The sequence below is a fragment of the Salvelinus sp. IW2-2015 genome, unplaced genomic scaffold (assembly GCF_002910315.2).
Source record: "Salvelinus sp. IW2-2015 unplaced genomic scaffold, ASM291031v2 Un_scaffold1678, whole genome shotgun sequence".
NCBI lineage: Eukaryota > Metazoa > Chordata > Actinopteri > Salmoniformes > Salmonidae > Salvelinus > Salvelinus sp. IW2-2015.
In genome coordinates this window covers 37,911-54,599 of record NW_019943080.1, presented here as the reverse complement: position 1 = coordinate 54,599, position 16,689 = coordinate 37,911, and the positions used below count along the sequence as shown (strand labels likewise).

Below are 16,689 nucleotides of genomic sequence, written 5' to 3'. Positions count from 1 at the left end.
GTAATCGGTGTTGTGGTACAAACGTTATACGAGTCTCCTGCCACCTGGACAAGTCCTGAGGGAGTTTCGTTCTATGATATTGGAGCTGAGAGGAGATGCTGGTGGATCTACACGGAGTGACCTTTGACCAGCTCCTTTCCCTTATCTGAACTCAAACAGCCCGTGTCCCCATTAGAAAGGCAGTTTGTGTGCGCAAAGGTTAATGACCCACGGGTGGGCTAGCACCACCCTACCAGAGCACTGACACGGCTCCACTGCTGACTACAGAACATCTCTTCCCGTCAGGCAATAGAAACCATGGCCAGTCTGGTCACGACAAGGCCCACAGAACACACATACAGCCAACACATATCCCAACTCCACTATGAAACCTCCACGACCACCAAGAGGATATGGCCGGGAAGATATCTCCTCTCAAACCCACGCTTTATGTGCAACGCGCCCTAGTTTCAAACTGAGGTTTGTGAATGTGAGGAATTCAAATCATCAGGAACTCCTCCGCATCCCTGCATTCTTCTGCACAGTTGGCTGACAATATAAAGTATTGTCCTTTGTCTGGTAACAAGGCTTGGGYTATTCAGACCTCATGCAGATAACAGCCTCATCAGTAGTCTGACAGAACAATAGTCRCCTCTCTCTCTCACTCCTCCCCCTCCCCCAATGGGCCCAGGGCTCTAAACAGCACCACTTAACAGTGCGCTGGACCGTGGCTCTCATACAATTGCGTGTGCGCGCGTGCGTGAGCATCTGCGTGTGTGTGTGTGTGTGTGTAGGCTACTGTGTGTCAATATGCATTACCCGTGTGTCTGTTGGTCCCATCCAGGCTGGCAAACTCAATGTAGTCCTCTCTGGCATCGGCCCAGTAGATGCGGTCGTTGATGAAGTCTAACGTAAGACCATTGGGCCAGGTGATCTTGTCCTCGACGATCACACTTCGGTTGGAGCTGTCCATCCCAATCCGCCCTATGTGGGGGTTGTCACCCCAGTCTGACCAGTACAGGTACCTGAGGAACAAGACGGGACAGTATCACATTACACCATCAGAACCATTATTCGTGAAAAAGACCGTCTTGTAGACATGGGCCTTGGAGCCGGACAGGACTTCTGGCCTGACCAGGAAAACTCTGGGTACTAGTTGCAGCCTAAATGTCCTTAGCGTTCCATTGCATTTCACTATTAATTCGTACAGAGGCTGAGTATGTGACAACGCTTCAGTCTCAGACCATACAGGACTTTCTAGCCTCATGTTCTGTGTGTATCGTACTCTGGGCTGTCCCGCTCACCCGTTGCGTACATCCAAAGCCACAGCGCGTGGTTCCCTCAGGCCGGTGTTCACCAGGACCGACCGGAAGGCTCCTCCTAGCTTGGACACCTCGATGGTGTCCCGCCCCTTATCACACCAGTACAGGTTTCCTCCGACCCAGTCTACAGCCAATCCGTCTGGGTTACTGAGGGAGGTCCGGTGCAGCACCTGGACAAGAGCCAATCAGAGAGTCAGATACTGGCCAACTAACTAACCAGGAAGTCATATACGGGCCAACTATCCATTCAGAGCCACAAAAAGGCCTGCTGTTCAATAAGAGAGAAATAAACTAGCCTACTGTCCAATGAGAACAACAGACTTGAGACATATCCAATCTGAAAGCCACTAACAGGTCGGTTGTCCAATCAGAGAGCCACAGACAGGCCAACTGACCAATCAGAGTCACCAACAGATCAATGGTCCACAGACTCAATGAGAGTGACAGACCGGACAACTTCCAAACGGACCTCGATGTTGCTGCCGTTGATGTTCATGCGTCGTATCATGGAGCCCTGAGTGGTCACGTCGGTCCAGTAGAGCATCTGCTCTGCATAGTGGAAATCCAGAGCCACCGCGTTGTTCAGGCCCTGGCACACACACATTAGAAAACAGATTATCTGGATCCGCAAATTCTATTATTACACACACACATTTAGAATCCGTGAATTATATTTAATTTGCAAACGATCCAAACATTCCAAAAAGATCATACCTTGGATGTTTACAGTCACGGCAACAAAAAGCCKCACTCCCCCCAAGCATACACACTCGAAGGCACGCACGGACATGCACAAAAAACACGGCACACACACACATACAGGATATAGCCTACAATCGGTTTAGATTATCACTATCGCTGATAATAAATAGTCATATAAACTGACACCTGGTTAAATGGCACACTGATCCCAACACAGTGCTTGCTGTCTCACCTGTTTAATCAGAGTGTAGTTGGTGCCATTCAGGTCCAGTTTCCTCAGGTAGTACCGGTTGGCAAAGATCAGGAAGGGCTCCTCATCTGTAGCGAGACAGACCGATAGAGGATAAGAGTTAGGGGGACCAGAAAAGGGCTCTGTACATGGTCGAACTTGTCATAAAGAGAGGCACATGCGCCCAACACTAAGAGATGGGTATTGCRCCTTGAACGCCGCAACGGAATACATTTGGAAACATTTTACGACGGACAACGAAAGAGCCTTTCTTATTGGAAGAATCCAAGTAGTCCCTGCTGTTGGTCTTACCAGAGGTGGACTTGCAGATAGTAGGATTGTCCGGTCGTAGCTGGAAGCCCTCCACACAGAGACAGTGGAAGGATCCGTGAGTGTTGATACAGCGCTGGGTACAGGGGTAGGACGTGGTACACTCATCTATGTCCACACACGTCTTCCCATCCCGCTTCAGCTGGAAACCAGGGTGACACCTGCACTGTAGGGCCCAGGGGACACACAGACAGCATGTCAATACAGTGGAACACATTTGCAGCTACAGTGGGTCGGTGCTGTACCAGCAGACTCACATGGTTAACTAATAGGAGGGAGATGAGACTGAGGTGTACAGATTCGATAATATCGCAGAATTTCCAGGTTGTATTACACAGGTAGAAATATTGGAAACATGCACAAAAGCGCACACACACACACACACACACACACACACACACACACACACACACACACCTTACCTTGAAGCCTATCTTGAGGTCCTCACAGAGCTGAGAGCAGCCACTCTGCTTGCTGTTGAGACACTCGTTGATGAAGCAGTTGAGTTCGTCAGAGCCGTCACCACAGTCGTCGTTACGGTCACACAGCAACGTCTCGTTAAGACACTTCCCGTTACGACACATGTAGGCAGAGTCATTACACTTCCTCTCTGTAGGCGGTGCAAAAAACTGCAGTTTAGGTTATGCAGACTGAAGGGCTAACAGCTCCAACATTGCTTTACTGCAATGACCACAGAGAACATTAAAGATGCACTATGCAGATATCGCTCCGTCATTTCCTGGTTGCTAATAAACTCGAATAGTTTGCCTAACGTTTTTAATTCACTACCAAAACAAAACCTACAGTGAGGGATGCTATGGCCTTTTCAGCAGAAGCCACAGCCAACTACTTAACAACYCAACCACAAAATTACACACAAATGCAGTGTTATACTATACATTTCTCCAGTACAGATATAGAACACAGTGTGTCCCTTTAGACCTGAGTCTGTGCACCGGGGGTTCTTGGGAGCTTCATCAGAGCGGTCCTGACAGTCAAAATCTCCATCACACTCCCAGCTCTTCTGGTTGAGGCAGCGGCCGTTGTTACAGCGGAACTCCTCCGGCCCACATGTAGGATACTCTACACGGGTAGAGAGGTTATGTCAGCACTGAGACATTGTCTGTGTCTCTAGAACTGTTAAATGGCTTCCTTTCCATGTCCCTATCCTTTCAGTTATTGGTAATAATGAAGGAAATGATAACCATATATTGAAAACTCTTCAGTTATCCTGTACTGCCAGGTCAGCGGTTAAGGGAAGAAGGAACGGACAAAAAGATAGACCTATCACAACCGCCAGCATCACTTCATCCCCGTCTCCTCCTCTGTGCTCACGCAGCGTCACACACTCACCACACTGTGGGGACTCGTCGGATCCGTCAGAGCAGTCGATGTCGTGGTCACACACAAAGTGCTTGGGGATACACTGTCTGTCCTGACACATGAACTCATTCTCGTCACAGGTGTTGTTGTACACTGAGAGGGAGAGGAGAGAAAAGAGAGAAAGTGAGAATGGGTTAGCAAACAGAAGGTGTTGCAAAAATGAATGACACGACACGTAACCTGAGCAGTCTCTAATAAGTCTTCAACTCGTTGCCATTTAAGTCTCCGCTGATCATATCATTAAGACGAATCCTAAAACAGACGGAAGTCTGATGCCTTCCCATTCATCTATTAATACCACAGCTAAATGGGGAATGTTCTACTTTCTACTTAGTTCTACTACCGAAGCCCAATTCAGGTGTGGTGATTATTATGGAGTGAGTGGAGGAGATGTTGAGAGATCGTTCTCCAACTCACAGCAGCCTTGATGGGTACAATGCATAGGGGCAGAGTACTATATTATCTATCCAAGTCCAGTTCAGATCAGCTGTGGTGACTATTAGGACATTTGTGGACGTGTTGTGGCTCTCCTCCTACTCACAACAGAGAAAAATAAATGCTGTTGCTACCTCACTTTCAAACCAKGGTGCCTGAACAGCGGCGCAAACCGAAGAAGGCGACTACTCACAGCAGCCAGCCTTGACACTCTCGTCAGCCCCGTCCAGACAGTCCTTATCCCCGTCACACTTCCAGCGTTGAGGGACACACACATGGGTGCCGGGACACTGGAACGCCTCTGGGCTGCACGTCTTGGTTTCTATGGCAACGTCGGAGACATGAACAGGTTAGATAACTTCAGAGTAGCGGTCGACCAATTAAAAGGATCAATCAACCAACCAACGAATCTGGCTCCTCCTGAGTAAATATGTTTGGGAGAATTTGGGAATCGTGTTGCTAATTGCTGCCAATGTCAGCAGAGGGTCTGGTAGAAAACTCGATGTGATCTGGGGTGTGATCTGGGGTGTGATCTGGGGTGTGATCTGGGGTGTGATCTGGGGTGTGATCTGGGGTGTCGGTTGAGCCACTCACTGCATCTGCTGTCCTCGTCACTATTGTCGCCGCAGTCGTCAGCGCCGTCACACACCCAGTGGTTGGAGATACAGCGATGGTTCCCACACTCAAACTCGGTGGACGTACAGAACTTATCTGCAGAGACAGAGGGAAAACGTTAGTGAATTTCATCATCACTTTGTGCAAGAATAGATTTATCACCACAGTTTTACATTTTTATTATTGAAATTAGGACAACGTTGAATGAATTATTAAACTCMGACCCCCATGCTCGTTGTGTTTATCTATTGAATACGCAGGGAGACCACACCGTTTTGATCTTTGTGGCACAACAGTACAACACAAAGTTGTGCATTACATCAGCTAAGGGAATACGGGGAAGCACAGAAGGCATCTAATATCTGTCAAAGAGACTGACCACAGTGGGTCTCGTCAGCGCCGTTCTCGCAGTCGTTCTCCTTGTCACAGGTCCAGCTCATAGGGATACAGCGACCACTGGGGCACGCAAAGAAGTTCACCGGGCACTTCAGCTTCTTCTTGTCTGGTGGAGAGAGACGGAGAGTACACTGTAACGCTTTGAAGACCCTAAAGACGTTTGGCAATGAGTCAGACCAGGGGTTCAAATAGCCATGCTTCATTTCCTGCACAATGTAACCAATTGAGCAGTCCCAAAAGTGCCACCCCCGCCCATTTTGGCACTCCGGGCAGGCTCAAACAAACGCTTTAAGTGTTTGAAAGAAAACGCAGAACGTTTAAAGCCCTGTCCGAATGATATTACTGCCCAATAGGCCCTAAAAGGAGAAAGGTAAGATCTGTCTGCCCGTTACCTGGGCAGTTTCTCTCATCCGAGAAGTCTCCACAGTCGTTGTTGCCGTCYCACTGCCAGGAAGGCAGGTAGCACAGCGTGGTCCTCTCACAGCTCTGAAAGGTCGCCCCCTTCACCCCCAGACGGAAGTAGCGGGAACAGTCAGTTGGCACTGGGGAGGAGAGACGTCATACACAAATGAACAATCATTAGGTGGTTAGTTGAGGGGCTCCTGGGAGCAGCGTCTGTAKGTTCAACACGGAGTGGGGATCATATGTGCCCTATGTGGGCTATGTTAAAAACGGATGCACTAGCCYCAGCATATACTGAGCCATTTCAGACGCATCCATACTTAACAGTTCTCCATTACTGAGCTCAAATGACCTTTCGTCACAGATATCCAACATGTAAAAGACAGCCTGTAGACTTACAGCAGTTCATCTCGTCACTGGCGTCCTCACAGTTGACCACCTGGTCACAGCGGCTGGTGTTGGAGATGCAGCTCCCATCTCGACACTGGAACTCTCCGGCTTTGCACAGGGTCACTGGAGAACAGGCGCACACACACATTAGAACGGGTATAGTAACGCGCACGCACGCACGCACGCACGCACGCACGCACGCACGCACGCACGCACGCAGGCACACACTACTTACTGTTGCAGGGCAGCTCGTCGGAGTGATCTCCACAGTCGTCAGTCCCGTCACACCAGAACATGTGGCCGATGCAGCGGCCGTTGATACAGCGCCTGTAGCCTTTCTTACACAGCCGGTTCGCTGCAGAGAGCAAGACCAGCGTCAGAAGACGTACTCCAGCCGTCTTACTATGACCAATATAGTATGACTAAACAATTATTACACTGTTCTCTTTCTTGAAATTGAACTGACATCCCAAAAACACCAGCCGCACACACACAGACTCACCGCAGTAAGACGGTTTCTCGTCTGACTTGTCCTTGCAGTGGGCCATGCCGTCACAGGTCAGGCTGTAGTTGATGCAGTCCCCGTTGCCACACTCAAAGTCGTCCACACTGCCACACGACGTGTTCAGAGCTACGGTAGTAGGGACAGGGAGAGACCGTCAGCACCATGTGTATCCTAACCTAGACCGTGACCCCTAACGAGAACCTATTGATTCACAYTGTCCACAGGCCCCCACCCCTTCTCACCCGAACAGGAGTTGTCCTCCAGGAGTCTGCGGTCTCCACGGCAACTACAGTTGACCCTCGCGTCTGAGGTGAGCAGACACAGGTCCTGACAGCCCCCGTTGTTGATCAGACAGGGAGAGAACTCACCTGGTAGAATTAAAATCAATTAAATGTACTTGCATAGCCTTTAKATMTTTATTTMACCTTTATTTAACTAGGCAAGTCAGTTAAGAACAAATTCTTATTTTCAATGACGGCCTAGAAACAGTGGGTTAACTACCTTGTTCAGGGGCAGAACGACAGATTTTTACCTTGTCAGCTCGGGAATTTGAACTTGCAACCTTTCGGTTACTAGCCCAACGCTCTAACCACTAGGCTAGCCTGGCGCCCAAAATACAGAAACTTTACAGTAACCCTGTGTAATATCCGCATGGACATGATTAAGCTCTGGGTTCCCGCCGTAGCCCTGGAGCCATCTAGACTACGTTGGACTCAATTGGCAGTTCGTCAGCATAAATGACCCGCRCCTTTTTGACCTTCCCCATGAGTTCCATCACTCACAGCTGTTGGTGTCGTTGGCCACAGCGATGATTCCCATTGGCTGCTGGGGGATGTCATTTCTCAGCAACCTCATGTCTCTACCCACAAACTTGTCGGCCCTGAGCACGGCCCTGCGGACCCAATCAGTCCAGAAGATGTAGTTTCCATACACCGCCAGGCCAAACGGATGCACTGGCTCATTCTTCACAACCACCTATGGGGGGGGGGGGGGGGGTGACATGGCTAGTAAGAAAAGCAGTTTGTCTTCAAACAACCAAAAGTATTAGAGATCTTATTTCGATAATGATTCAGAACAAATAAAAAAAATGGTTAGATAAGAGAACACAAGCGCAGACCCTTGGGGGTCCACAGTGGCTGGCGTCAACACCGTCCCAACAAGTCACAGGTAACAGAGGTGACTCACGTATCGGTTGCTGCCGTCGTACTCGCAGCGCTCGATCTTGTCCAGCGTGGCGTCTGAGAAGTAGAGTTTCTCGGCGCGGTGGTCTATGGCCAGGCCGTTGGGGGTGCGGATGTCATTACCGATGATCACCAGCACGTTGGCACCAGACAGACTGGCACGCATMATACTGGGGGACTGCTCGTTCCAGTTGGTCCAGAACATCAGACTAGTAGACAAGGACAACAGGAAGTAAAGGGCCAGTTAAAAATAGCCTGGGAAAATGGTCAGCTACATAAAACAAACAGACAATATGGTAGAAAGACAAAGTAATGGAGTCGATGAATAAAACGCTCCAGTAACAGACTAATAAAACTGACCAAACAGCTACGGTTTGACATTTCATCCGTCAATTCAAATCTAGTAGTCGTTGTCGGGGGCTTTCAAAAGTCATTCACGCTCCTTCAAATTCTACATAAAAAATATCAAAATACAAACGAACATCACTGCCACTCACTTTTGACACTCATCCAGTACAAAMGCCCTGGGGTGGTCGTCTCCAGACATGGTGACCACGGTGTTGCGGTCGTAGGCCTGCGGTCGGCTCTGGTCGACCGTGTGTCGGGTGATGGTGGAGGTGGTGTAGCTGGTCCAATAGAGGGTGTCCCAGCCACGGTGGTACGCCAAGCCCTCCACTGAGCCTACATCTGGGGGGAGAGAGCGAGAGAGCGAGAGAACACAGAGGGGGAAAGACAGTCAGTAAAGGTATACGCCCTATTGAGGGACTGTGACAGTACAGGAGAAAACAAGACAAGACATGATTAAGTTTTCAGCACCCTGTCATCCTTTAGTGTAGTGGTCACAACACAGTCAATACTACTGTCACAGACCTTGGTGGGTCTCTAGCAAACGGACCAAGAGAGCCAATGAAAGAGCATCGCCTGCTGAGAAGGAAAAAAATCCAAACAAGTACAGCAGAAAAAAAGGGAACGCTTCAATGTATGTAGTAGTATTGGCAAAGGGAGCGAACCTCTCTACAAAGGCCTTTAAGGGGTGAATTCAACTCTAATCATGAATCATCATTAAAAGATGGAATAGGTTGCAAGCATGGTCAACTTTCCAGAAAGGCAGTGGTTAAATGGCAATGGGAAAGGTTCTTATATGGGCATGTCCATCCAAATCAGCTGTCGAATGGAAAAAAGCTGTGAGGAGAAAGAGAGAGGGGAGAGAGAGAGAAAGACCGTGAGAAAGGAGAAAAGAAAGCGAGAGAAGAAAGGACAAATGGTACAGTGCTATGAGTGAAGGACCTTGCCATGCCTGCTGTTCGGTATCATCCTGTCATTTCATGGCTGACTGCCTGCACACACACTGCTCCTCTCCCCGCGGACCCTGTTATTCATGGTGACTTGTTATCCAGGAAGAAAATAAAAAAAAGACACCAKCAGAACGCACACACACACACACCTTCTCCCTCTACAGTTTCCATTTCAGGATTCTGAAACCCTTTTCTGACTCAAGTAGCTGTGTGACACCCAGCAGAGGAGAGGTCACCCAAACATAATCCCCTGTAGACTCTTTCAAGGGTCACCCCTTATGGGCTTCTCTCAGAGTTTCCAGCATCTGCTGGCGTCACACCACTGTCCATTTTTATGACAGCAACTGCTCAATAATAAAAGCCTGGACACTCCATGTAACTGTTTGCTCACGGTCAAAAGTCAATAACGAGTTATTTTTCTCCCAGGTGTTTAAGGTGGACGGAGGAGGGCTGGAAATCTGTCTGCACCTACAGACAAGCAGTCAAACTGTAGCAGAGAGGGACTACATTAAGAACAGGCAAAACATTGCAGAGGCCAGCATTTAAAGCTAACCAACCAGAACTCTACTAAGTTGGCGTCCAAGCCACAGTCGATATTCTACATCCTTGAAATTCCTAGTGATAAGGGCAGACAAAAAGGAGATGTTGGCAAGGACGCTAGCAAACAACTGGTTAATCAGTAAAGCTATACAGATGTGATGTACCTGCCAGGGTTAGTGTGTTCTGAACAGTTTAACTGTAACTTAAATCAGAGACACCTCTGTGACTCCCCTCCTCCTCCCAGCTCCTATCTCASCCCCTGTTCAAACAGTAGTTAAACGAGAAGCGGACTGTTACAGAACTGACAACATTACCTGTCCGACAGACGAACAGTGAGTATCGTTCTCAAGACCAACAAAGCCCTCTTTCCCCGTCTTTATTGTGTCCTCTTTTTTTTGTCGTCGTCGGTCTTCGTTCCTTCTCTCGCGTTCTTGGTTGTTCCGCCTCTTCTCCGGCTACCCGAGGAATCTGAATCTGTGGCCAGGCAGGCAGGATAGCWGCATGAACCTCATAACGGACGACAACACTACAGACACCGCAGCGAGGCACTTAACTTCAAGTAGAATTGACTGCTTTTAAATGGCAACTGAGAKGGCAGCCAGCGACAGCAGCTCCTTTGTATTATAGTGTTGCTTGGTTTCAACAAATCAATACAACATTAAGGAAGAGACTGGATAGACATTTTTCAATACAAGCTCAGGACCAGAACTGGGTTGCRATATATATTTTTTTAAATCACCAACTTTTTGGGGGGAGGAGGGGGGAGGAATACTGATATGGAACACAGCCAGTATGCAGCCAGCGTCAGGAATGGACTCCTCTCTCAATGTCAGTCTCTAAGAAGAAGTATTTGTGTGTAAACTTGGATCATTAAAACTTGTTTTGGAAATCTGGAGTGGACTACGCCCCTGATTCCACAATACTATTTTCTTGTTGGGTGTTCTGGCCAGAGACCGTAGAAACTAAACAACAGAAATTGATGCTGCATTCTTGTCAAATACAAACCGCCCGGATAAAGATTGTCACATCGTCTAAGTGGAAACGTAAAGGAATCGCAACTGCATTCGAGACGAGGAAGAACAGACACCGATGCATTGTTCACGCGCTTCTAAGCATGAACGACCTTAACTGCTCAGTTCGCTGCTGCCTGTCAAGGTGAACGCGTCAGTGAACCTGTCAGTCGTCGTGTTGAAGTGCCAATGTGGTTACGAGTGATAAGGTTTTACAGTAGGAGAGGGTACGTTGGGAGGAGGGGTGTTGGGGAGAAGTGTCAGAGACAGTGTTACTGTTATGTCCCCTATTATCAGACAGTCATTATAACTACTATCAAGATTAGTGATAATTAGTAGTCTGAAATATCAGCGCCACCGTGCGTGTCTACGGAGGACAGAATAGAATAGAATTCAAAATGTGCTTTGCAACAAAGAACTGTGGTGAAATGCTGCTGATGAACAATAGTGATGGGGGAGCTTTGTATAACATTAGTAGTGGTGGGGGCCAGGGGAATGGGACAGATGGGACCGAGATGACAAAGTTGTTGGTGCCCATGCTGGACGGCCTCATCCTGGTGACGGGCCTGGCGGGCCACTGCCTAGTCATCTCCATCCTGGCCGGCCGCAGGAGGCGAGGTGATTGATCGATTTTTGGGGGGGTAAACATTTTGTGCAGTTAGAAAGTCTTAAATTAAAAAAGTACAAAAGCAAAAAAAGACCCCAGAGGACGACACATTGAAAGCGTGAAAAAAAACTTGTTCCACTGTGGTGGTGTGTGTAGGTGGAAAGCCTCCTCATGGSACAGACACCCTGCTGCTGGCTCTGAGTGCTGCTGACCTGCTGCTGTTGCTCTGCCTACCCTTCCACACCGCGGCCATCGCCCTGGGCTCCTGGCCCTTCGGCAGCTTCCTCTGCAAGGTCCTTCATCTCGCCATCTTTTCATTCTTTGACTAGGGATACACTTTATTTTTATGTACTTCCTTACTTAGATCTTCAACAGTATTTTTATGATRATGTTGTATAGTGCCTTGGGTATGAGAAATACGCTCTACAATTGTGTTTTGCTGATTATTAGGTCGTCAGCTTCCTGGGCGTGGCCTGTTCTTCCGCCTCAGTCTTCACGCTGGCTGCGCTCGCCGTGACCCGCTACCTGACTGTGGTCCACCCCGCCTGGTCCTTCCGCTCCCGCATGCACAGCCGCCTCAAACTGACCGTGGTGCTCCTCTGGGTTCCCGCCGTAGCCCTGGCAGCTCCGCAGTTTGCTTTCCGCACGGTGGCGGTGTCCAGCGCGTTACACTGCTTCGCCTTCCTGGGRGGCCTCAGTCAGCTGGTGTACAGCACAGCGTTGTTCCTGTTTGCCTTTGCGATACCATTGGGCGTTATTGTGATGATGTACGCCAAGATCTACTGCTTCCTGCGCCAGATGAGACTGTTGGGATGTGCCTCCCAGCTGGAGCGCTACCAGAGCCAGGTAACCTGACCAAGGTGGCCGCTGTCCTGTAGTCATGTTGCCGGGATATCCGGGGTCCATTCTAGTGTCGCTTCTAGTTTAAACTCTATGTATTCTAATGTTCTGTTTATTTCTGTGACCCACAGGTGACCCACACGTCAGCGCTGCTGGTGCTGGTCTTCACCCTCTGCTGGCTGCCCTCCTACGGCCTCATGTTCTCCCTCCTAGGTACCACATAAAAATGTTTATTTAAATTTTTTATTATTCTGTTATATTGTCTTTTCAATTGTTGTAATATTGTGGACTGGATTAAACATCTATCCCTCTCTCTCTCCCTCCCTCAAAGGGGTCAGAATCTCTGGTGTCTCCAGCTACCGCTCCATAGCAATCTTCATCCGCCTACTGGCGTCTTCAGCAGCGGTGGTTAACCCRGTCCTCTACGTGTTCATGTCCAATAAGTTCAGGAGGGATCTGATGGACTTGGGCCGGGAGAGATGGGAGGGGTGCAGGGGGTGTATGGCAGGGTGTACGGGGGTGTTCAGGGGCAGGGACATGGTGCAGCCCTTCAACCCTGTGGAGCTGGATACGCCACCCCTACCCCTACCCGGATTCTAAGGGTTACTATGAAAACTCGATGGACATTCTGTGGATACTTAACGGATATTCTATAGAGCTTTAATGACCCTCTATGGACCAGGTATGTTCACTATAAACTTTCTATGGACCACTCTATGGGCCTTCTATAGACCACTCTATGGGCCTTCTATAGACCACTCTATGGCCTTCTATAGACACTCTATGGGCCTTCTATAGACCACTCTCTATGCGCCACTTCTCATAGACCACTCTATGGGCCTTCTATAGACCACTCTATGGGCCTTCTATAACGCACATCTATGGCCTTCTATAGACGCACTCTATGGGCCTTCTATAGACCCACTCTATGGACCTTCTATAGACCACTCTATATGGACCTTCTATAGACCACTCTATGGACCTTCTATAGCCACTCTATGAACCTTCTATAGACCACTCTATGGACTCTTCATATGACCACTCTATGGACCTTCTATAGACCACTCTATGGACCTTCTATAGACACTCTATGGACCTTCTATAGACCACTCTATGGACCTTCTATAGACCACTCTATAGACCACTATATAGACTACTCTATAGACTACTTCTATAGACCTTCTATAGACCTACTCTATAGCAATAACTCTATAGACCTTTACTTTATAGACTACTCTATAGACTATCTATAGACTACTCTATAGACTCTCTATAGACTACTCTATAGACTACTTCTAAGACTACTCTATAGACCTTCTATAGACTACTCTATAGACCTCTATAGACTACTCTATAGACTCTCTATAGATACTCATATAGACTTCTATAGACCTTCTATAGACTACTCTATAGACTACTCTATAGACCTTCTATATACACTACTATAGACACTTCTATAGACCTTTCTATAGACCTTCTATAGACTACTCTATAGAACTGACTACTCTATAGACTACTCTATAAGACTACTCTATAGACCTTACTATAGACTACTATATAGACCTATGGACAGTGGGGCACAATGTTTGACTTGAACAAGATTGGTCTTACAACCTCACCTCATTTCAATAAACACAATTAGCTCAGCTGAGGCGCATTAACTTTTTCCCGTTTTTAATAGCACAAGCTGATTAAAAACCACACGTGTACGAGTGCGTGAAAGCCCAGCTAAAACGGCCAATTCTACACGATACCCCAACATCCTCCATTGAGAGGATCCGCCAGAATGTTTTGCCTCTTGCGGACAGTAGAACATAACAGGGTCAACGTTCATACTCACTCTCCACCACCGTCTTGAGGTCTGATCCGTCATCGTTGATCTGCTGGATGTTTCCAAAGTGTATGTCACTGAAGAAGATCCGATTGGCTCCCCTCCCCCCTCCTCCGCGGTAGTCAAAGGTCAGYGCGATGACGTTCTTCATGTGTTCCGGGTCCTCGAAGGGCTTGATGGGGGCGTTCAGGTTGGTCTCGTCTGATAGGTGGATGCTCTTCAGAATGGTCCGCTCCGAGTAAAGCAGGTAGCTGTCGTAGTCGCGGCAACCGCGGCRGTCCTCGGCCAGCATGCCGTGTGCGCAGGCGCACGTTCGCTCCCCGTTGCCYCGGTAAAGGCAGAGCTGTTCGCAGCCGCCGTTGTTGTCTTTACAGACGTTGGTGCCTGAGGGAGAGCACACGCACATCAGTCTCATAGTCACATCAGTCTCACACAATTTAACACAGCACACCAGGGTTAGAGAGAATTCCYTTTCAGTCAATCCAGGAAGGGAATTAAAAATCCTTGTTCAAAATAACTGRCCCTATTTARTTACTTTTCATTTGAAATGTCAATTAAACTCCTGCGTGGACCGATTTAAAATGAAATGGATCCAAACCCTGCCACACATGTGGGTCTCTCTTAGAGGTTAAATGTCCTTACCTTGTTGCCGGTCCCTGTTGAAGACCTTGATGTCCTTCAGTTGTACACCGATGCCTGTCCTCAGATACACATATTCTGTAGCGTTGTCTTTGTTGCCTCTCTTGATGGAACCGTTGGCGTGAGTCCTGGTCCAACACGGCAAACAAAACACTAGTCAGTCACGTTCAAACAGGCTTGGAGGTAAAACAAACACAAATTGTATTAAACGACACTCACGCGATGGGAATCTAAGTCTGGTAAATGGCAGGACGGCATAAAATGTCGGAAAACTGTTCGTCTATGGCCTTATGCTCCTTAAAGGAGCCAAGCACATTAGCCAAGTAAATCAAGTATACCATAGCAGGGTAACATATTAAGGGTTAAACCAAGACCGAGGAGGTGACAGGGATAYGACAGCAGGGAGCTCACCTGTCACTCCAGTAAATGTAGCCCTCGAAGACGGACACAGCAAACATGTCCATGTTGTTGTTAACCAGCACCACCTCTCTGTTCTCTCCCGTCTCCAGGTTGATGCGCTCGATCCGGTCTGTCCGTGCGTCACACCAGTACAYCAGCCCCTCCTACACACACAATCAGACAAATACTCAAACCGCTTTCTAAAAGAAAACAGGAGAGAGGAGAAAAGAAAACGCTAGGTGTGAATCTGAAAGATGGATGTGTGTGTGTGGACTGTACCTTGTAGTCGATGGAGATTCCGTTGGGCCACATGATGCTGGAGTTGACCAGGACTAATCTCTGAGAGCCATCCAGACGGGCCCTCTCTATACGGGGGACCTGGCCCCACTCTGTCCAGAACAGATACCTGCAGAAACACGCAGACACACACTCATATGAGGTTGAAGGCAAAAATGTACAGTTTCCCCGTCATATGACCAGTTACTGCTCGCAATTATTAATCAAAGTGCAAACATAACTGATTGCTGGACTAATAAAAACAACCTATAAGTAACCATGTTAAGACACACAGAGCACTACGGGCAGACACCCAATCCCTAGTCCCAGCCCCAACTACTCACCCTCTCTCTGGGTGCACGGTGATGGCGCGGGGCTTGTCCAYGCCCTGGGAGATGACCACYTAGCAGAAGGATCCATTGAGTCTGGCCACCTCGATGACGTCAAAGCCCTGGTCTGTCCAGTAGATGTTACCTGACAGGGGACGGATGGGAGGAGTCAGTGGGTGTGCGTGTATGCGTCCCTGCGTGTGTACGTGGTTACGGTTCTGGTTGTTCTCTGACCTGCGATCCAGTCCACAGTGATGCCCTCCACCCTGCCGATGCCGTTGGTCACCACGTCTTCTCGCCACGTCTGGTCTCTCTTAGCTCGGCTGATGGTGCTCAGTCCCATGTCCACCCAGTAGATAGTGTCATTTTCTAACAAGACAGACGTGATGACGGTTAGTAACCGGATACAATAATCATTACCGTTACCAAAATAAAGTCCTACTAAAATAGGTAGCCTAGCAGTTAAGAGCATTGGGACCGTAACCAAAAGGTCGCCGGTTCGAATCCCGGAGCTGAATGTGTGTGGGGGGTGGGGGGGGGATCTGCCGATGTGCCCTTGAGCAAGGCATGTAACCCTAATTGCTCTGGATAATATTTGTCAATGTTGCTTGAACATAATAAAGTTACATAGTAATTACTTGGAAGACCATAGGCAGGTACAGCGTAGAAACAGTTTGGGGAAACATCTTTGCAGTACGGTTGGTGTGACTACACATTAACACTCAAGTGACTTGATCCTCAAACCAAACTCCTGTTTCGGAATTGGTAGGCCCACAGCAGTATACTCACCGGCGTGGAAGTCGATGCCCACAGCTAGCGAGGTGCCAGACACGGGCACCAGGGCATCAGATTTATCAGACGGGTCCAGGGGGATTCCTCTAATTCCCTCATGTACTGAGTAGAGCAGGAAGGAYCCCATACCTGGAGAGGGAGGACAGAAAGTTACTAAGGCTACTGTTACAGTAAGATGTCTCTGTATATTCTACACAGCAAGGCTATATAGAGGATGAGGTGCTTCTATATCCACGAGTGTCCAAGCGCCTGTGACCTTTTG

The 16,689-nt window shown here is 48.5% G+C and overlaps 2 protein-coding genes and 1 long non-coding RNA gene across 3 annotated transcripts in view; 1 reads left to right on the top strand and 2 right to left on the bottom strand.

The window, feature by feature from the left end:
• The window catches only part of LOC112071665 (low-density lipoprotein receptor-related protein 1-like), a 42,080-nt gene that overhangs the window by 6,921 nt on the left and 18,470 nt on the right, over positions 1–16,689 (bottom strand). Inside the window, 26 exon segments of the mRNA XM_070439473.1 lie at positions 799–1,004; positions 1,284–1,471; positions 1,771–1,890; positions 2,236–2,321; positions 2,545–2,728; positions 2,985–3,172; positions 3,505–3,645; positions 3,916–4,038; positions 4,574–4,702; positions 4,975–5,091; positions 5,375–5,497; positions 5,784–5,933; positions 6,193–6,306; positions 6,419–6,538; positions 6,686–6,814; positions 6,931–7,056; positions 7,471–7,663; positions 7,874–8,078; positions 8,367–8,556; positions 14,002–14,376; positions 14,635–14,759; positions 15,043–15,194; positions 15,310–15,436; positions 15,651–15,780; positions 15,870–16,004; positions 16,425–16,556. Of these exon segments, the coding sequence (XP_070295574.1) occupies positions 799–1,004; positions 1,284–1,471; positions 1,771–1,890; positions 2,236–2,321; positions 2,545–2,728; positions 2,985–3,172; positions 3,505–3,645; positions 3,916–4,038; positions 4,574–4,702; positions 4,975–5,091; positions 5,375–5,497; positions 5,784–5,933; positions 6,193–6,306; positions 6,419–6,538; positions 6,686–6,814; positions 6,931–7,056; positions 7,471–7,663; positions 7,874–8,078; positions 8,367–8,556; positions 14,002–14,376; positions 14,635–14,759; positions 15,043–15,194; positions 15,310–15,436; positions 15,651–15,780; positions 15,870–16,004; positions 16,425–16,556 (4,008 nt within the window).
• On the top strand, positions 9,916–16,472 carry LOC112071667 (galanin receptor type 1). Its single transcript, XM_024139100.2, has 6 exons — positions 9,916–11,332; positions 11,478–11,614; positions 11,772–12,167; positions 12,293–12,374; positions 12,493–12,843; positions 15,141–16,472. The coding sequence occupies exons 1-5, from the start codon at positions 11,113–11,115 to the stop codon at positions 12,759–12,761; spliced, it is 1,104 nt and encodes a 367-aa protein (XP_023994868.1). The 5' UTR covers positions 9,916–11,112; the 3' UTR covers positions 12,762–12,843; positions 15,141–16,472.
• LOC139024589 (uncharacterized) lies at positions 13,083–13,352 on the bottom strand. The gene is made up of 3 exons (XR_011475922.1): positions 13,331–13,352; positions 13,213–13,293; positions 13,083–13,143 (listed from the first exon to the last, which is right to left on the bottom strand). It is a non-coding gene; the product is annotated as an uncharacterized lncRNA (long non-coding RNA).